This window comes from Thunnus thynnus, chromosome 6, assembly GCF_963924715.1.
Source record: "Thunnus thynnus chromosome 6, fThuThy2.1, whole genome shotgun sequence".
In the NCBI taxonomy this organism is placed as follows: Eukaryota; Metazoa; Chordata; class Actinopteri; order Scombriformes; family Scombridae; genus Thunnus; species Thunnus thynnus.
Window position 1 is genome coordinate 26,647,717 of NC_089522.1, and position 21,914 is coordinate 26,669,630.

Sequence of the window (21,914 nt, forward strand, 5' to 3'; positions counted from 1 at the left end):
CCTCAATAACACTGAAATAACTAAATGTTGGTTGACAGCAACAGCGTGTCTTTACTGGGGGGGCCACAGCTGTTAAAACTTGATATGGTATGTCGGATACCCAGTGACACATTGACGCTACCAGACACCAAAATGAAGAATATCTACAAACATCAGTTGATGGTATCCGTACTTGGACTTACCTACTTTCAGATACTTTTAAGTTTGTAAGATAACGTAATTATGTAAAGATTCTAAAAGGAGTTTCATTAGCAGCACACAAATGTCCTGGAAATGAAGAATTATACTGACAGTGATATAGCCTCATTGCAAAAAGTCTGCATATACGTTCAGGCTTCTGAACAACATGACGCGTTTTGATGTTACTTCTTTTTTTTTTTTCTTTTTTTTTTTTAAATGGACTAGATTTGATGTGTAAGTAGCATCTTTAAAATCTAAAAATGTTCAAAAATCTCACAGCTTTCTTTAAAAAGACATGAAACCAGAATAAAAAAAGAGAGTAGCCCCTTGTCTGCAACTTCTTAAGATTTGCTTTAGCAGTGCATCTCAGATAAAAAGTATTTAATCAAATTTGTACATAGCAAAGGTGCAAAAGTATGCAACAACTTAAAGATGCAATTGACTCACTTAAAGTGACGTTAACTAACGACTGCCGTCGTGTCAGACTGAAGGTCTAACCGACAACCTCATGACTGTTTATTCGATGATATGTTTGCTTTTAAATTGTGAAGTTTAAAATTTCAAGTCACAACTAAACACAAGTGCATTGTAGACCAAATCTTTGGTACAACCAGCTCATTGGTTATACTAACAAATTTATTACCCTAACTACTTCTGTAAATCACTTAAATGTGGAAAAGTAATGAAGGAAAAAAAAAAAAGAAACAATGGAATATTTATTAAAGTCTCCTCAACCTTTGAAAATGTTGACTAGAAACTACTGCTATCACAACGCTATCCTATGTTTCTACAGTGAATAAATACTTTAAGACTCTGTTTGATGATACCAAATTATACTTTGTGTAAAGACTAAGAGAAACAATGGTGGTGAGTTCTTGAAATATGTACATTAAAACATTTAGTGTATAAACTCTGGGTATCCGACTGTGAAATAGAAACAGGAGACAAAAAAAAAAAAAAAAAAGCTAAAATGTTACACCAACCACCCCTTCCCATTCAACTTACTATTTGGATTTACTTAATTTCTTTCCTTTAAGTTTACTGAAGTTAATTTGCTTTAAATTAGGGCTATCCCCAGTGCTCTTTGGCACTTGACTATGTTCATCTACAAGTTGCCCAACAAGGTACAGTAAACCACTTTGGATATTGCATGGAATCTTTTCTTGAACTATTTGCTTTAATTTAATTTATTTAATTTACAAGTGATTTAAATGTAATAATCTGTCAGTTAGACAGTTCACTATGCAACAAATTTGCCATGGTATTTTGGATACTGTGCAAAAGACAAGACAATTCTAGCTAAAAAGCATCCAAGATGCTGAGTTTCTTTTTTTTTTTGTATAGCTGAGAAGTAATTTTCTCATGATCATCATACTGGTATTTACATGGAACTATTACACATCTAGTAATTTAACTACACTAAAAGTTTTCAAAAAAGACAAGTGGAGGCTTCTTTTTTGCGTTTTAACTGCCACTTTGTAACTGCGTTTCACTTTCACCATAAAGCTGCTAAACTAGTTAATGCGGGTCTGATATGTCAACATTTCATTTACGTAGCTTTACAGGTATACAAGAACATCTCAATGTAAATTTGTGATCCATTCAATCAAAAGGAGACCAGGTCTCTTGAACAAATACAGATGCCTGAAAGAGGTCCTATCTGGAATGACCAAAAAGGTTAGACCCAATGAAGGATTATGGAATGAATTCAACAACATTAAAAATTTGCATTTGTCCTCTCCAGGCAGTGGCATTCATCGTTTGATCTCTACGTCAGAAGTGGAGTACTGTACCTTACACAAGGGCTCTAAAATATTACATTCCGTTAGGTGATATCAGTATTGTGGCATGGCCAAGCAGCCTGAAGAGGGAGGCGTATGGGATGGGGAAAGAACCGGGGCATCATTTGGGACGGGGACACGGTTTAGGCATGAAGGAGGAGTTGAGGAGTTGCTGTTACCAGATGGTATAACCTCCACTGGATCCACCCAGGAAGAAGTTGTTCTTGCGCTGTGTCATCATAACGTTGGCACCCTGCATGGCAGCCAACTGAGCTGCGTTTGGGGGATGTCCAGGAGGTGGGGGCTAGAAATAAGCACAAACAAGAGATAGAGAGCTGATCAACTTTACGAATTTGGCTTATTCTGTCCTCCAGGCATTAGATAAGATAGAACCGCAATCTCAACAATATCCTAATTGCGATCAATCTGCCTCCTTTAAATCACTTAACTGGGTGGATACTCACTGGGATGGAAACACTGCTGCCTGCTGTGAAGCGAGCACCAGTATCATAGGCGCTGTCCACCATCACTGTTGAGCCAGCGGGGTACACAGCTCCCATGGGATAGTAAGCCATGGGGACATTTTGACCCACTGGCCCAACAGACATGTGTGGCTGCATGGGCATAAACATCTGAGCACCAGGGTAGTGAGAGGACATCTGAGGCACCTGACCAGGCACCTGAGGTGGAAGCACATATCTGGGCTGGTATATCTGCAGAGACAGAGGTGAAAAAAAAAAAACACAGGTTTGAAAATATTTTTAACTCTTACAATGGTGTTCATGTGGTGTTTGTTGCTTGTGTTATCATTTGACTTATAAATGCTATAGTTACCTCAGAGTATGCAGGTGGTGTGTCTGTGTAAGGAGGTGCCTGAGGAGACATTTGCATAGCAGGAGGGTATACAGGTGCAGTGCTCTGCTGAGGGTACACAGCCTGCTGTGGATATGAACCTGCAAAACAAGATTTGACTTTCAGTGAGCGGTGGCGTTTTTTGTGGTAAAGAGTTGTGAAACGTTTCAGCGGTAAAACAAGAATTTTCGAGGTCAGACCTGTTTTTCAGAAATAGCAAAATATGCTAAAGAGGACACGACAAAGACATGTTTACTGGCAGACTACAGCGAGGAATACCAGATTTTCATCAGTAATAGAAAAATCTTATAGGAGGAATTTTTCCACATAGGTCTGTAATTAATGATAGTTTCACAGTTGATTAATCTGCTGATTATTTTTTCGGTTAATCAATTAATTGTTTTGTCAATGAAATGCTACAAAATAGTGATGTCTTTAATTGCTTGTTTTGCCAGACTAACAGTCCAAAACCTTAAGATATTCAACTTACTGTAATATATGACAAAGAAAAACAGCAAATCGTCACATTTAAGAAGCTTGAACTAATGAACATTTGGCATTTTTGCTTAAAAAATTACTGAATCGATTAATTGATTGTCAAAATAGTTGCCGATTAAGTTTCTTTAAATCGGTTAAATTACTTATTGTCTAAAGTGACATGTATTTTCACCACAAAAAAACAGAAAAGGGACCCTAAGATAAATTATTTCATAAATCCTTTAATGTTAACACGACAGAACTGTACACAACTTCAGGTTGAAGTTTGTCAAATCCAAATATAAAAAATGCAAATGTGGTGTATTTAGGACCAGTCTGTAAAACTGGAAAAAAAAAAAAAAAGAGAAAAACATGAAATTATAAAATATCTATATAGAGCTTAAACGATTAGTCAATTAATTAATTAGTTGATCGATGCAAACTTAATCTGCAACCATTTTAATGATCAATTAATTGTTTAAGTAATTTGCAAACAAAAATGGCAAAAAATCTCTGGTTCTAATTTCTTAAATGTGACTAATTTCTGGTTTTCTTTGTCTTCTGGTGAACAAAAGAACACACAATGAGCTCTGGTAAACATGTGATGGGCCTTTTTTCCATCTATTTGCTAAAATTCTATAGATCAAATGATTAATGGAGAAAATAAGTGGTAGATTAATCAATATTGAAAATAATTATTAATTGCCAGTGTTACACCGTATTTGGTGACCCATCAGATTCTGTGACCTGCAGTGTTGGAAGAAGTACTCAGATCCTTTACTTGAGTAAAAGTATCTGATATATTAAATATATTTAGCAAAGTACATCATTAATACTGATGAGTCAATGCGGAGGCAGCATTTTAATATATCAGTCTTATCCCGATTTTCTGCAAAAATAGTACTTTAAGTAAATTTAGCTGGTAACACTTCTATACTTTCACTAAAGTATGATTTTAAAGGCAGGATTTTTACTTGTAATGAAGTATTTGTACATTGTGGTATTGATAAGGCCACTTGTACTTACGTAAAAGGCTCTAAGTACATCTTCCAACACTGCAGGTCACATAATCTGATGGGTCACCAAATACGGTGTAACACCGGCCTACATCTGAAGTGTACGGGTGCATCAAAACTCGGGTGCAAAAATGAGATGCATGTAGCAGAGTAAAAAGATAAAACATATAGATAACCGTGCAAATAAACGTGCAAATTAGCAAATAAAAACGGACTATAAGGATTAATGCTATTAACATTACTGACATAGATTTGGAGTCCCTTGCTTGAGTCTTACAAAACATGAGGAAACGGTGAACCAAAACAGTGAAATCATGTTAGCTTCGCTTTTAAAACCTTGACTGTATTTAGTCATGTTTAGCCAACTGAAAAGTGACCTGGCCACAAATAGTAATACACAGTGACGGTTAATTTAAGCGTTTATTATTAACAATTACCGTATTTGATCATAAAAAAGGTAATAAAAGCTCAACGTGAATGCTACATTGCTATGCAGAAAACGTCAGTTTATTGTCGTGTACGTAGCTAAACGTGAAGCCCGCTTCAGATGGCCATAACGGAGGCTCTTCATGTCTCGCTTTAACGTCAACGTCATGTAGCGAACAGCTGACTAAATAATGTCCGGATAAATACCTTTGTTGTTCATTGTTCTCGACTGATCCGGAGGCTGAGGAATTTCGGATTAAACTGAGCTCTGCGTATCTTGTCACGGCCTTATTACGGTTTACAATCATTCACTTCCTTGTTTTTCAGCTTCTTGTTGTTGTCGAGTGTTGACGTCACTCGTTCTCTATCTGTGGTTGTACGTGCTACGTGTTTCACCAACGTGCTCCCCCTACAGGCCGGAATCACGGATGCACCCATAGCGGGAACGGGAGGGGAGTTCAACAGTGACTTTTTTTGAAAAGGCAAAATAAAAAATATATAATTATATTATAATCAGGAATGTATATGTTTCTAAGAGAAGTTTAAAATAACTGGCTGTATAAATATAAAAATGGCTGTTCACAGAGAAACAATGGCATAGAAGTATAGCGTATCAGGATATATATGTCCCTATCTACTTGTAGTCTTCCATGTATTTGGAAATGCGCTAAAATAACTCCACTTCATAAAGGAGGAGATCCACTAGATCTTAATAATTATAAACCAATTTCTATTATTTGCACCACAGTTAAAATATTTGAGAAATTCATTTTTAATCAATTATCACTGTATATTAATAATCTCAATATTTTATCCCCCTTTCAGTCCGGCTTTTGTTCGAATTTTTCTACTACTACTGCCCTTGTAAAGTTTACCAATGATACAGTGATGATCTTTATACAAAGGTCAATTTACAGGTTCAGTTTTTATTGATTTAACCAAGACTTTCAATTTGGTTGACCATTATCTTCTTCTTGATAAACCTTATGCTATTGGTGTTTCTCAACAGGCATTATTTTGGTTTAATTCTTACCCTCACAACCGTCATCAGTGTGTCTCTTTTCATCACAGCCAATTAGATTATTTAATTGTTGAAAGGAGTGTACCACAAGGATCTATTTTGGGACCTTTACTTTTCTCTATATTTATTAATGATCCAGTAATGATTCCAAAAATTTGGTTTAATTGCTCTATTCAGTTACAGATGACACGGTTATATACACATCTGACTCCGATATAACTAAAATTCAAAGCTCTCTGCAGTCAGAATGTTCTTTTGATAAAAAAAATGTTTTAAATAACAATCTCATATTAAACAAACAGAAGTATTGTAGTATGTTTTTTGGTAGGTATAATCTTAATCATTCATCTGCTGAGTTGTCTATTAGTTTTACTGATGGATCTTTACTTAATAAAGTTGATAAATTTGAATACTTGGGACTTTGGATTGATTCTGAATTTTCTTTTAGGCCTCATATTGATTTTATTAAAAAGTAAAACAAATGCTAGTCTCAAAACACTATATCGTTCAATTAATTGTTTTACTCTTTGATGGACAACACGCTTACTGGCTGCCACTTCACTCTAGGAGACATTTTCACTAACTAACTAACTAACTAACTAATAGTAAAATATACACAGGACAAAGACATATTTTAGAACACGAGCTGAAATTCACAAACAAATGTTCATAGGCAGGCATAGTGAAATATCTGTGTTGCTCACACAATGTATTGGTTCATTGTTGTTTTATAGTGATAATATCTATGTAGCAACAACAGAAAACAAAAGGCCTTTTGTGGCAAGGTAAGGCAAGATTGTATATCACCTTTCAACCACAAGGCAATTAAAGGTACTTTACTTAAGACATGAAAGACAAGGCATAGATTTACACTTACATTTATTCATTTGGCAGATGCCTTTGTCAAAAGTGAGGTACAAATTAGTTACAAGCCAGGCCACAGTAGATCAAGAAGAAGAAGCCTTCAATTATAAGTTCGTCAATCTGTTCCATTGTCTTGTCAGGGTTTAGAGCAGGCCCCAAGTTTTCTTCAAGTTTGTGGTCCAAAAAGGTAGCAGCGGATCAGAAATATATATTTGGCCCGTGAAGTTCTTTCTAAATCAATAGTAGTATTCAAATTGAGAGCCGCAGTAATGTGTTCCACTTTCTTGGCTCCAACAGTGAAAGCTTTAGCTGTCTCTGGGAGATGTGTAAAGAGACCATTACAAAAGTCAAGCCTACTAATGATAAAAGTAATGTAGCCTGATTTTGTGTAACTGTCTTAATGTGGATGAAAAGACTCAGGTAAGTGTTCTTAACTTAACGCCAAATTTCTGGCTTGGTCTGTGGTCTTTGACATTGGGGATTGAAAGTTAATCATTCTTCTTTGGCACCAAACACAATGATTTGAGTTTAATCATTATTTAACTGGAAGTAAGGTTGGCACATCCAGTCACACATTAAATATAATTCTGCGTTTGCAGGATTGGACAGTCAAGGTATTATTAACCTTTTAGCACTATTACTTTTTAATTTACACATCTTTTACTAAAATATTTATTTATATGCTTTTTGTTACTGTTTGTACTCACATTCTCCATTTGTAACTGTGAAGCACTTTGTAACCCTGGTTTTGAAAAGAGCAATATATAAATAAAGTTTTACTGACTTACAATTGTTAAAAGGTGGTATACTTAATTTCCATCACTGAACATTCACAGATACTGATCTCATATGCTGCAGGGATGCCCAAATGCTAAAGGATAAAAGTGATTCACTTACGTATTATGTAGAAATTCAGATTTATAAATAACAATGTTCTTATGAATAGATCTATATACTTTTTTCAGCTTACAAATATTTAGTTTTCAAATGGTAAGACTGTAATTTCTTTGACAAAGAAACTACTGTAGTAGGTGAATATATAGAGTAGGCTATCATACATTAATATGTGAGCAATCTGGTTACAATAATGATCAGTTTTTCTTCCATATTTTTTATTTATTTGTGGTATTAACAGTTAAAATACGTTCATCCAATTAGAAATACATACAGTACACATTTTCTTTTAACTAACTTAACAAAGCACACACAAAGACAAAGCAGGTATGACACAACTACACACACAGTCAGATTGTAATTTAGGTAGAAGGAAGGAAGGTCCATGAATAGGACTATATTTATTGAGTTTTCAATAAATAAAAATACATACATATATTAGCAGTGCAATAGTAAAAAAAACAAAACAAAAAACAAACCCTCTCCATTTTATACGGAAGTACTTTTTTGGTTTTGAGGAATCCTCTGATGTTGTTTACAGGGTGTGATTTATGAAAACATATCAGAGGGGTGTGTTTTTGAAACGTTTTTATTCATGAAAATAAATCAGAACCACAGTGGGCCTATATAGACTATGAATCACACTGCAGCTGTCACAATAGCATTTATAAACTAATTTAAATAATTCATCAAGTAGTGTGATATTTTCATTCTCAGGGATGTGATGTAATGTTCCTGACTTATCCTTTCCTCACATCCCTTCCTGGACACACAGCAGATGTGATCATATACAAAAGGTTAAATGCTAATTTTACATGCCAGAATTAACCCTCAGCCTCCCTTCAGTACTGTGGATGGCGCCACTCAACCAGACATACCAATATACTTGTTACATACCAATACTACTGTTTAAGGCTACGTTCAGACTGTAGGCAACAGTGGCTCAATTCCCCCTCAGATCTATTTGTTTCAGAACAGTGTGAACAGCATAAATCACATGGAATCTGATCTTTTTGCCACTTTCATATGTCATATCGGAATTCATGTTACTTAACGTCACTCCACCCAAAACAACTCAACTCCTACACGCTTTCTCAGGGAGATTGGTAGCCTGAGACTGATTGTCTTGTGTCTTGAGGAGAGACTTAAAAGTAGTCCTTAACATCTTGAAATTTTGGATGAAATCTGTTTCTATGATGCCATTCACGTCACGATTCCTCCGACTCCGCATCCACACACACACACACACACACCTCTGTACAGAAGTATATCAGCCATTTCGCCACAAAGAGCCATAATTAAAAATGTGGCTCTCTTTCTCCTCATCCTCGTTATCATCTGCTCACAAACTCGCTCGCTTCCACTGCACGTCAACTTATAAATTAAACCGTAAACGCTGACTTCAGCGGCCTCCATGTTTACTTCCGTACTACAGCGTGCTGCGTGTGACGTCGGTGTTATTGTTCTTTTGCGCATGCGGGTCAGTTCAGGACCGTGACCATTTCACCCTGGAACCTAATATTGTCCACATTTAAAAAAATAATACTGTGAACAACCAAGCAAAAAAACCCAAAACGGTTCTGAGCTCTGAATTGAGCACAAAAGGTTGATTTGCGGTAGGTTGCTTGACACTTTTGACAAGTGTTGCTCAACAGAAATTAAAGAGTCAAAGAGTTTTCAATTTATACTTGGCAAAGGGTTTCAGTTGTCTCCATGGTAACCAGACGCCATCCTCCAGTCGTCTTGTTTAGTTACATTAGCCTTATCATCCCAACCCAGACTAATTAAACATGGACGCTACAAGTAGGGCCCGGCCAATATATCGATATCGTGATAGACTAGATTGGATATATTGGATATTGTAATATCGTGGTATAAGTGTTGTCTTTTCCTCGTCTTAAAGGCTGCATCACAGTAAAGTGATGTAATTTTCTGAACTTACCAGATTGTTCTAGCTGTTCTATTATTTGCCTTTACCCACATAGTCATTATATCCACAAAACTGATGATTATTTATCAAAAATATCATTGTGTACACATTTTGTGAAAGCACCGATCCCTACAATATTGTCATAATATCGATATCGAGGTATTTGGTCAAAAATATTGTGACATTTGGTTTTGTCCATATCGCCCAGCCCTAGTCACAAATTATCTTAAGTTACAGACCAAAATATCCATAAGGAAGTTAAGTGAAAACTACAATCTCTATGGCGACGTTAGTGACACTACCCAATCAAATAGAGCAAGAAAATGTGCAACATGAACGGAAAGTGTCGACCCATACGTTTTTCTGTTGAAAAGTGTCGAGTGACTTACCATAAATCAGCCTTGAAGCTTGCAGTGTGAATGTACCCTAATTCAGCTCTCTGCGAAGCACTCAGCAAACTTCCATACTGAATAGAAAATAATCACAACATGTAATAGCACAACGTTTTGTCATCATATGAATAAACAGGCTACAGTAGATGTCTACTTGTCAGACTAAAGACACAGTTCTGCTTTGATGACGGGCTTCTGTCTTCTTTTTATGCTGTCTTGTGGAGGGGTCATCCGTGGCGTGTCGCCCCTCTTTTACCCTGCAAATCTCAGGGAAGCTGGGAGAAGGAGACAACTCACTGGTCCATTCACTGCGTCACCACGTAGCCTAGACGCAGTGTCATCTTTACTGTCACTCATTGTCAAGTCCATTTCTGATTTTATTGTTGTTTGCACCAATGACTGTTCTCACATTGCAGCGCTTCACTTAGATTCTTTTAAATAGCCTGTTTATATTTTGGATATTTTATATGGTCTCTGGGTGAGGCAGCATAAATCACTATGAAGGGGATACATTTTTGTCCCTATAAATAACTCAGTGAAGCAGGGCTATGTAGACCAACCCCCCCACCACCACCACCCCTACCCCTCCCTGCGAATTGCACCCTGGTTATTTTCATAATTTTGTACTCATTAACAGAAGTAAACAGGTGTGAACTCTTATTCTGCCGTAGATTTAGTTAAATAAACAGACGTAAGTAAACTGTTCGTGTAACGGCAACATCTTTCATCTATTATGTGGATGTGTCAGTGCTTCATTGCTGCTTTCAGTGTTGAGCTTTTATTAGGAGGTACGTCCCCTTTAAGAGAACCATGGCACCTCTCAAGTCCAGGCAGACATTTTTCAATGCAAGATTTTTTCTTGCATAAATTATGTTCATGACGTAGTGCAAAAGGCCAATTTTGTGGCAATTTTGTCCGACTTTACAGCTCAAATAGGATTTTGTGAGACACCTCGAGGATTTTTGATTGTCTGAACTGTTGCAGAAAGGGCATCGTCATTAAATATTAAGAGAGAGGAGATCCTAACATTGCAACCCTCCTTATCAATGCAAATACCTCTTTTGTGTGCAGTCACAGCGCCTGTCTGGGAGCTGAGATGAATTTTTAATTATGTGTGACTGAAACAAACTGTGACAAGGACCTTTATAAGAGCGGGGGATTACAGAAAATAAGCTGCATTTACGCGGTAAGTTGAATTCAATAACCGGACACTGTTGTAGCCTGCTCTTCGCGCATAGCAGCGAAATGGCGAGAGGAAATGAGTTTTGGTTAATATGCAATGTTCGTAATTAGCATAATTTATATATTTATGATAAAGAGAGGGAAATACATAATATTCGGTCTCTAGGCACGGGTGTGAGATGATTTCTGTCGCCTGCGCTCGGTGGTTACAGCTTGTGTTCAAAAGTGGCCGACGCGGCGAGACTTTTATTGGCCAGGATGGGGGTGGGGAGCCCATCAACACCCGCTGAAGTTTTGACAGATCCTCATTTCTAACGGGGCATTGCAGCAGGAAATGCATCACCTTGGATCTTTTTTTGGTTCTGTGATGAATTTGTAAACACTTCATGTCTACGATCAGCGTGTTTCATCACGTTTTCTTGCAGCTTAAGTGCAACACAGTGTGGCCTGTTTATAGGCCCCTCTAAATAGTGTGGTCTTGCAATGACAGAAATAGCCATGAATTAAAAAAAACAGTCCTCTGCATGTGTTGGTCTGTCTAAGCCAACATTTGTCTCTAAACTGGGAGTAACGTGGGACACAATCATGACACTGGATATATGTTTTTATTCCTTAAATGGCTGCACAAACAGACTAGTCACAGAGATAAGTTTCTCAGAATTTATCTAAGCTGTGTTTGTTTGCCCAGAATGCCAGGAAGAAAGTGACCGTGGTGGTGCAGCAGCGAGCCATGAACTCCCAGGATCTCCCTGCCAAAGATGCCCCACTCACTGTCAATGAGCAGGTAACAAACACCTGTCTGTTAAAGCACAGTGAAGGACTTTCTCTTCCTTCTATAAGCACACTGAGCTGACCCGAACCCCCCCCCCCTCTATAACTTATGTTGTCTTGAAGTTCTTTGCTGCTGTTTGCTCCTGTCACCCTCCATGTGCCGACAACATACCATATCATAATGGAACGATTAACTCCACACAGCAGTTCATTGAGATCAGGACCCACTTTTTTTTTTCGTGTTTTACCACCTATTAATACCTGCTGCTCTATGCTTGTGAGGGTTACCGATCTTTAAAATGCCATGCTTAATAATTAATTGTGTTTTTTCTCTCTCTAGTAACATGCTGTGTAGACATAGTCAGCAAACAAAAGCAATGCTCTTCACGGATGCACAGAGGGCAGCTTGAAGAAAGCATTGCTTGAGCTGCTTGTTGGCTGATGCTCTTGTCATTGTTTTTGTGTACTCATGCTCTTTTCATTTGTGTCTCTTTTTTTTTTGTGTGTTTGTTTGTTTGTTTGTTTGTTTTGGGTCATTGTGTCCTAACATGTGCTCGGCTTCTCTGTTCTCCTTAGCCATTCACTGTCTGACTGCAGAAGTCTTTTTTCAGCCATTTAAACCCTGCACTTTGAAATTCCCTGCCAAAGACAACCAGGTATGCATCTTCCTCTCTCTTCCTGCATTGTCTCTCTGCACCTTGTCCTCCGGCCCAGGTTGTCTCGCTGCCTCTCCTCTAGGCCTTTCATTATTGCATACCATGAATCATCTGTCAAGTAAAAGTCAGATTTACTACATGTAGCTGCATGTAGTTAGAGGGAGAAGTGAGGTGGAAAAATACTAAATTTGGCTATTTTTTGTGACCCTTCAGGTGGTAGATCAAGTGAGGCTTTTACCACTTTTTAAATGTTTTATTTACTTAAACTGGTGATTTATTTATTATATAATCTTAACAGAGCACTGAAGAAGTAGAATATAGTAGGCAGCTCCTTTTTTTTGATTTGAGTCATCTCAGCTTTTACTCCTGATTTCTATGCAGGTGATTGTGATGTCTGGCCATGAGACTATTCGTGTGCTAGAGGTAGAGGTCGATGCATCTCTGCCATCATCAATACCTGATGGGAAGAGTGAAGGCAAAGCTGAGGAGGGAGTAGCTCGGGCCGCAGAGCAACCTGACGATGGCCACACCGTACCTCAGAACACCGGGGGAGTAGGTAAGCCACGGTTAAACTATGATGACAATGGATAGCAGATGTCTTATTACACATACATACATGACACATGGCTGTAATGCAAATAGGGATGACAGCTGTGAGAAACACTTCAAATGTCAGTAAGAACCAACCGTGGCTGTGCTCTTGCAGTGCCGGGTGAGCAGCAGGTGGTCTCTGTAGAAGCTCCGGCCCCTGCTATCCAAACGCTGACTCCTGCTGTTCCCATCAGTGTGTCCTTGCCGCAGCCCCAGGCCGCCATGCCCATCTCTGTACAAGGCTGTCCACAGGTAGGTATGACTGTGAATCAACACATTCACTGCTCTTTCTGTATACATCTTTAGCCATCAGAGACAGTTGTGGTCATTAGTTTGGTGGTCTCCGAGTCAGAAATTAACAAGGGCTGTGGACCGTTGCATCGGCCTTGACATCGCAGGAAATATCTGTAAAATAAAAATGAGGGAGCCAAAGTAAATCCTTCAATTCATAGGGTACCCTTTGTGCATTTCACCTTGTTCACATATTATTTCTTGTCCAATATTCATGTGTCAGAAGGATTAATATCACTATTGTCAGCCACAGGCTACGGTAGGTGATTTACTGAAGTCTCTGGCAGAGGCAGTTGTCTCTAGTGCACCGTCAGCGTGATAAATGGAACAAATTTGATCCCAAACACCTGAATACATAGTCTGAGGTTGTAGAAACTGTTGGCAAAACAAAGTCAGCAACTGGAGAAAATTCTAACTAATACATACTGCTGCCTCAACAAAATTTAAAACATGCAATAATGCAAAATTAAACAACACAAAGCACATGTGCAATTAAAAATGTATTACTCTTTAGTTCAGTGAAATTCCTCCTGCAAAAACACCAGAATGCCAGTGAAAGTAGATAAAAGAGGTAAAAATACCACCTGACTGTTCATTACAGCCACAAAAGTTGATGTAAAACGTATATTTTACTATATTACATTAGGTGCTGACCCAGGAAAGTCTGGCCACTCTGATGACTGGTATGATGGCCCAGACAGGGTCACTGGGCCAGCCCCTGCTCATCCCCATCAGCATGGCGGGCTCCATCGGTGGCCAGGGCGGTCTGGCTGTTCTCACCCTTCCTACCACCAACGTCGCCACTCTCCCTGGGCTCGCAGCAGCTAACACAGCTGGAAGCCTCCTCAAGCTGCCCTTTGCTGGCCTCCAAGGTAAAACACAAACTGTTTGTGCATATGTAGTACATAAACGCAATATGCATTTTTCATAACAATAACCTCCAATAGCCAACAAATTTCATTCCCTCAATGGAGCAGTAAAGGGCTGACATTTATGGTCCTGTGGGCCTCTGAGTATTTCAAGACATCCGGAAACATTTCAGTCTACCTGGTGCATCTTTCTATTTCATACAGCTCTGACCGTCCTCAGCGGACTGGTCTCGACAATATATTCCATCTTGCATAAGGCCTCCTGTAAGCCCCTATCTATTGACAAACTGTGGAAGGTGGACCTCTCCTCTCATAGCTCCAACCCAAATTGGAAACTAATCTGGCATAACATGCAACTATCTTCCAGGAACCCCAACCATCAAATTATTCATTTTAATGTCATGCACAGAACATACTTCACTCCCTGCACATTGCATAAAATGAAAGCTTTACCATCACCAAACTGCACCTTATGCAATCAAAATGCATTGGGTACATTTTTTCATAAGGTGTGGGAGTGCCCAAGGGTTGCGGAGTTCTGGAAGAAGGTTTCAGAGATGCTATCAAGCATATTGTCCAAAACAGTTCCTTACTTGCCAGAAGTCCTGTTGCTTAATGACAGCTCCAACTTGGAGCTCTGTGTTAAGCAGAGACGTCTCTGGCTAGCTGGTCTTACAGCTGCCAAGTGACTAATAGCTTGTAGATGGAAAGCTCCTCATTCTGTCAATATACAGAGATGGCTTCTTGACTTCATAGACATAGCAAGCGTGGAACTCTGGGCTGCCAACATGCACCAGGCAAAAACAGAAAATATTTCACACTGGAAACAAGCGATTACTATAATAACATCCTTAATATAACTGTTCTCTTGGTCCATAAGGTGGGTTGGGTGGGAGGGAGCCAAAGGGAAGGATATGGGAGAGGGATTTGCAAAACAAATGCTCTTATTTCTTCTCTTTTGTTTTGTTTTAGTTGCTTGCCAGTTCTGTGCTGATTAATGGACATTTGCGATTCTATTCATCTACTTTATCTGGGATCTACTAACTTGTAACCCCACCTCTATATAATCATGTTTAAATACCAATAAAAAACTGATCACAAATAAAAGAAACAATATGCACACTCAATTTACATTGACAATAGGTTGGCAGTATCAGTTGATCAGTCCACATCTTTGGTCCAGACTGAAATATCTCAGCTATTTGATGGATTGTATTACATTTGGAAGATAGTTCAGATTGTTTCCCAGAGCATGAATTGCAACGATTTGGATAATCCCCTGACTTTTCCACCACCATGAGGTTCACATATGTGTTTTTCAGTAAAATGTATCAACAACTATTGGGTGGAAATTGGAAATGTAGACATGGAAATGTTTGAAATTTGGTTCAAACATTCATGCCCCCCTTGGGATGAATTGTAATATTTTTGTGATCTCTTAACTTTTCTTCTAGTGCCATACTTTGGTTTATAACATTCCTATCAGCCTCAGCTGTTCTTTGTGTTTAGTGCTGATTATCAAATGTTAGAATGCTAACATGCATAACTAAGTTGTTGCACATAGAAAACATTATATCTGATAAACATGAGCATACAAACATTGTCACTGTGAACATGTCACTATGGTGACGTTAGCATTTAGCTCAAAGCACTGCTGTGTCTCAGTACAGCTTCCTGTGTCACACTAGCAGCTCACAGAGCATTTGTTAAAATGTTTTCTCACGATGAATAACTTCACCACAGAACAATAACAGGTTGCATATTTTTAAATCTTCTCTCAGCTGCAACAGTCCTGAACTCGGTCCAGCCCCAGCTGCAGACAAATGCGCAGACGGTGTTCCAGCCTCAAGCAGCTTCTTTACAGCAAGTGCAGGCTGCTATGCAGCAAGTGACGTCTCAGCCAACACAGGTGACCAATACACAAGTTACTGCTGCTCAGGTTGCGGCAACGCAGGCGACCCCGATCACCACCCCCGTCTCTCAGTCCAACATATCCATAGCAGCTCTTCAGACTGCAGGACTCTCCATCAATCCTGCCATTGTAAGAGTGCCAAGTCAAAGATTTAAATCTGTTCCTACAACTCTGCACTGTTTACATCTGATAAGTCAGTCATGTGCGTTTATTTTCCTATGCTCTATGCTCATGTTGTGATTTTGTGCTCAGATCAATGCGGCTTCCCTGGGAGCGCAGCCCCAGTTCCTCAGTTCCCTCACCTCCACTCCCATCATCACCAGTGCCATGTCCAGCATGGCTGGCATCACCAGCCAGATTATCACAAATGCCCAGGGGCAGGTGGGTAACCTAAAATTATTGAATTGTATTGTATTGTATCACATTATATGGACTTGACTTATGATCCATCTCTTGTGCACCTTCCCCCAACTGCCCGCAGTCTCTCTCCTGTATACTTCCAGCTAAAGGGAATGTGCCTTACATATAATGAATGATCTGGAAAAAACATCATCCTTGTCCTTGTAGTAGTGTATCATTAGCCGAAAAGAAATCTTTGACCCTTGTCTGACTAGAACACATAACAGACTTCATAACAAAATGACAAAGGTATAAGAACAAGTAATTCACTGAAAATGTGTTTTCCCTATTGCCATTCACATTTTTGCAAATGTTCATACAGGGAGATAATCAAACCCTCTTTAAGGACAATCAGAATGTTTTCATGCTTAGTTTCTGTTTTTCTTAAAACAAGCGCCAGTCTCCAGTTAACATCTGGATGATCAGCAGTGCTTTTTCAAATCAGTGGAGCATAAGACAGTCTCTGTGAAAACTGATTGTCCTCTCAAGCAGTTCCATTACTCAATCTTATCATTATTGCAGCTCATTGGGGTTAGTAGTGCAGTGTTTAATCTAGAAAGACATGATTTCCTTCCAAGTGAATTGCTAATAGGATTATTTTGGAGACACAAAAACACTGTCATGACAGGTCCTTTGATATTCTTGAAGTGGGTTTGGTAAGTAAATACTATGACCGAGGGTTGCATTCAAATATATCATATGTTTATAGGTCATAGGAACTCTCCCGCTCTTGGTGAACCCAGCCTCTCTGGCTGGAGGGGCTGCGACTCCCACCCTTCCCCTCCAGGGTCTCCAGGTCCAGACTGTCACCCCACAGCTGCTTTTCAACACCCAGGGCCAGATCATTGCCACTGTAGGGAACGGACCCACCACTGTCACGACTTCTGCTTCAGTTCTGCCCAAAGCTGCTGCTACTCCAACACTTTCCAAACCAAGCACGCAGGTAGACAAACAAAAATCTGTCCAAATTTTTTTTTAGGATTAAAGAGGACGCAGCTACACTTGAAAGCTGAAACAGACAAAAAAAAATTACTGCATGATCCTTAAATAGACTCAGTTGATTGGCAGATAATTAATTCCTGAAGGTATTTAAATATTATGACATTTTGCCATTTTCATTATTACAGTTTTAAGATTATTATGTATTTATTCGGGATTTATTTGTTCCCTCGCAGGCCTCAGTAACAGCTGTCACTCAGTCACCGGTTGTCATCGCACCGCAGCCGTCTGTACTGAAGACCGCCACCACGCTCTCCTCCACAGTACCAATCACCTGTGGAGATGTGGCAAAAGTGGGCCAGCTTGTCAGCAGTACGTACACCTGCTTCTCCTATCAAAACATAGATCCATTTTAAGCAGGTAGATATTTTTAACCAGACTCTTCACAATTATAGAACCCCAACAGGTAGTCAGCAGCGAGGAGGGCATTAATCTCGAGGAAATTCGAGAGTTTGCCAAGAATTTCAAGATCCGTCGGCTGTCCTTGGGGCTTACTCAGACACAAGTAGGGCAGGCCCTGACTGCAACTGAGGGTCCAGCCTATAGCCAGTCTGCTATTTGCAGGTAAATCACAAGCTTGTTCATGTTGCCTCTTAATATGGAAGCTTTTTTCAGTAATTTACTGTAAAAGATCTATTTATTTCTCTTTGTAAAGCATCAGTGATGCATCATTGTCAGGGTGTAAAGAGTGCATTTGTGCATATATTGACCTTGTTTGCCTATAATAAATTGCAGTTGTAATACAAGTAAAATATTAATGTAGGCAGCCTTGCAAACATCTACTTATCTATACTGATTGAGTTAGTACAGTCATGCTTAGTGGGTTAAGTGCAATCGCAGTAACAGAAGTGTGACATTTGTAACAGATGATGGTATTAAATCCTTAAAGCAATAGCTCGACATTTTAGAAATAAGCTTATTTGCCTTCTTGCCAAGAGTTAGATGAGAGGATCAATACCACTCTCACGTCTTGTTACATATGAGGTTACAGTCAGCAGCAGTCAGTTTGCTTAGCTTAGCATAAAGACTTGAAACAGGAAGAAACAGCTTGCTTGGCTTTTTCTGAAGGTAACAAAATACTGAAAATAACTGAAAATATAATAATAACAAAATACTACCAGCACCTCTAAAGTTAAAACCAAGTTGTAAAACCAAAGTGTAAAAAATGAGGTTATGTTTTTACAGGGTGTGGGACTCACTGCGAAGGAAGTCAGTGCACCCAGCCAAGAAACAGTTATTTTTACACTTTTTTGTTTTGTGTGGATTTAACAAGCAAGATATATTGTGTTAATTACTGAACTATAGAGGGGCTGCTAGGCGGATTATGTTACCTTTATACAAAGCCAGGCAACAGCTGTTAAGATAACGGGCTGATAGCTGTAGCTTTATATGAAGTGTACAAAAATGAGAGTGGTATCGATGGTCTCATTTAAATCTCAGCAAGAAAGCAAATAAGAGTATTTCTCAAAATGTCGAACCGTTTCTTTTAATGAATGCATAAATGTGGATGTGATTAGGTAATATAAAAATAACATTCAACATTTTCCTTGCTTGGGCTTTATTCTACATAGAAATAAAGTAGTCAGTGAAAATGAATTGAAAAATTGTCCAAATGGCTCAAGATCTTAAAGTGGCATTTTAATATGGACAGCAATGGAGTCATCATTATATAGTGGTAATAAAGTAGGTTAAGTAATGAGGCATTTGTCAATAGTCTGGTTAAAGCTTGGTGGACTAGTACCCAAAATGTCCAGTATAAGGTACTTCTCGGCTAAATGGGTCTATGTGAATGGATGGGATTGATTTAATTTCTCAGTTATATGCAATGTGTTCTTACGAAGTAGTTCAGATTGAACTATCTTTTGTCTCACAGGTTTGAAAAGCTGGATATCACCCCGAAGAGCGCTCAGAAGTTGAAGCCGGTGTTGGAGAAGTGGTTGGCCGAAGCTGAGCATTGGAACCAGAAAGGCCAGCAGAACCTGATGGAGTTTGTTGGCGGTGAACCGTCAAAAAAACGCAAGCGGCGCACCAGTTTCACACCACAGGCAATAGAAGTCCTTAACTCCTACTTTGAGAAGAACGCTCTGCCAACAGGCCAAGAGATTACAGAAATTGCAAGGGAGCTAAACTATGACCGAGAGGTTGTACGAGTATGGTTCTGCAACCGGCGACAGACGCTGAAAAACACAAGCAAGATCAATGTCTTCCAGGTCCAGTAGTGACCTAGTTCTGGCAGAGCTTGCTACAAATCTTTTGTCCTTTTGGGAAGTTGAACTTTGAAGTCTGTCTGTAATATGACTTAAACTCCATTGAGATTTAAAGAATATGAGAAAATGAAGGAAATTACACATATTTCAAGCCTTATGCAAGAGTACTGAAATAAGTTATTGTGTTTTAAGGCTGTATATGTGTTCACTACTTGTGTGTGGTGGGTACTAAGTCAAACTGCATGGTCCTCTTATCATATACAGTGATAATACATTGATAATAACATAAAAAAAACATTTGTTGAACTTTTATACAAGTGGTTTTCTAGGATACCCCTCTGGTTTACATTAAGTCACATTGATTTTAGTCACATAAATGTCACTTTGGCACAATGACTGATATTACCCTGATATTTGAATAATATGCTTTTGCCACCATGGATTTTTTTTTGAATATTTGCTGCTCATTTATTTTATACTCACATGGTATTTGTACTACAGGAGCAGCTCTCCAAAAACAAACATAGAATATATTAAATTAAGCAGAGATTCTGTAGGCAATATGTAGGCAGTAACCTCTAACCTAACCATATTTTAATTAGAATTAGTTGTCTAAGGAACATCAGAAATCATGTTACCCTCCATGGACTCCTGACTCTGCAATAACTGTTTTGGGACAATCATCATTTTGATATTATTGATAATCACTAAGGTGAAGTTAAAGCTGTAGTCATGTCCTCTTGTTTGGCTTTGATACGTACATTTCTTCAGCAGTGTGAAATGTGTTCATATCGAGAATCATTTCTGACGTTCCATGGACAATTGGTTCTTTTTAAAATCAAGTTGTAGTTTAGGCTATTGCCTATGATGCCAGAACTGTAAACATATTTCATTTTTTTTTATATAGTTTGTTTCATTTGTGAGTTGCTGACACATACTGTACATGTGGTTACACAAATGATTGTGAATTCACCACAGTCCGTCCTGTTTTTACACATTCTGTTTAATGTGCTTATGATACTCTGAGAGTATTCTGTGTTTTCTCGTTGTTCGTTGTTGTAACTGTTCCCTTAATGGCCTGACATTGCTTCTGCTGCATTTTCACCCCAAGGCAGATCCAGTATATATTTTAAAATAGGAGCTTAATTGGCCCATTCAACTTAAAATAGTCTTGCATTGCCTGATACAGTAGTGCCAGATTTTTTTTTAGATATCCTTAATAAGCCTAATATGAATCAAATTGATTAACAGAATTACATTTATTTGAATAACTGCTCAGCCAAGGAAGGGGTATTGTGGTTTAATGTGTCATGACTTTTAAGTTGAATGAGTGTGTTTGCATGTGCAGTATGGAGTTATTTTCTGTAGGAACAATATAATGGCAGTTATTTTTACCTTTGGCAATTCTTCAAGAATTCTTTGCACTTTAGTGACAGCAGGAGGAGTAAAAGGGTTACGAATGGTTTTGTACAGTGCAAATTTCCAGTCATGTTTGGGAGAGAATTTAATTTCTGTATTTCAATGTTCTTGGACAGCAAAAAGCTTTGCAAAATGTAGCAGTACTGGCAAAATTGCAATCATCAACATGACAAGCAACATCGATAATTAAGATTAATGTAATTTTTATGCAGATGAAATATTAAAGCTAATATGCATTAATCACATCTTTAAAAGATTTTTGGTTTTGTCAGTGACACATTGAATGGTGCATTTTATGGTCCATCTCATATTTGCCTTTTGAGTAGGCTTATTTTTCAGTGGACATACACCTTAACAATAATAATTAATATTGCAAAGGTCTTGCTTTAACATGTGTTATACTTTCATGTTCAATATGGGAAGACAATATATGATATTGTTTAATAGTCTATACTAAGTTATGACTAGAGTAAAGAAGAGCTAAATTAGAATAATAAGATATCATTTATTAGTCATTTGACTCTGCAAAGCACATACAAAGTTCAGGTCTTTGCGAGATGGGGAGGGGGACATAAGTTTTTGTCATTTTTTTTGTCAAATAAATAAAATAAACCCTGTCTTTATTAATTACTTTGTATTGTTGTGTGTTCATACAACTCATTTGTATCCTTTAGAGTAGCTGATAGTGTCCAATGGTTATTATAAAATGGAGAAACTGGGAGAAAAAGCTATTTTTTCAAGAAAAATGTAACAACACAACCCAACCTCATGTTTTATCAAGTAGA

The 21,914-nt window shown here is 38.3% G+C and overlaps 2 protein-coding genes across 4 annotated transcripts; one reads left to right on the plus strand and one right to left on the minus strand.

The window, feature by feature from the left end:
- Positions 1 to 366: 366 nt before the first annotated feature.
- On the minus strand, positions 367 to 5,089 carry dazap2 (DAZ associated protein 2). The gene is made up of 4 exons (XM_067593075.1): positions 4,940 to 5,089; positions 2,796 to 2,914; positions 2,426 to 2,674; positions 367 to 2,265 (listed from the first exon to the last, which is right to left on the minus strand). Exons 1-4 carry the CDS (start codon positions 4,950 to 4,952, stop codon positions 2,137 to 2,139), a joined length of 510 nt encoding a protein of 169 aa, XP_067449176.1. The 5' UTR covers positions 4,953 to 5,089; the 3' UTR covers positions 367 to 2,136.
- A 5,523-nt stretch (positions 5,090 to 10,612) lies between these two features.
- pou6f1 (POU class 6 homeobox 1) lies at positions 10,613 to 21,756 on the plus strand. 3 transcript variants are annotated; one of them, XM_067593080.1, is made up of 11 exons: positions 10,613 to 11,019; positions 11,704 to 11,799; positions 12,824 to 12,998; positions 13,149 to 13,285; positions 13,971 to 14,196; positions 15,975 to 16,234; positions 16,358 to 16,486; positions 17,214 to 17,447; positions 17,680 to 17,815; positions 17,899 to 18,067; positions 19,377 to 21,756. In XM_067593080.1, exons 2-11 carry the CDS (start codon positions 11,746 to 11,748, stop codon positions 19,720 to 19,722), a joined length of 1,866 nt encoding a protein of 621 aa, XP_067449181.1. In that variant the 5' UTR covers positions 10,613 to 11,019; positions 11,704 to 11,745; the 3' UTR covers positions 19,723 to 21,756. The 3 variants fall into 3 exon arrangements, with proteins under 3 accessions (XP_067449181.1, XP_067449182.1, XP_067449183.1); XM_067593081.1 differs by lacking the exon at positions 10,613 to 11,019 and adding an exon at positions 11,165 to 11,374; XM_067593082.1 differs by lacking the exons at positions 10,613 to 11,019; positions 11,704 to 11,799 and adding an exon at positions 12,363 to 12,442.
- The last annotated feature ends 158 nt before the right edge of the window (positions 21,757 to 21,914 follow it).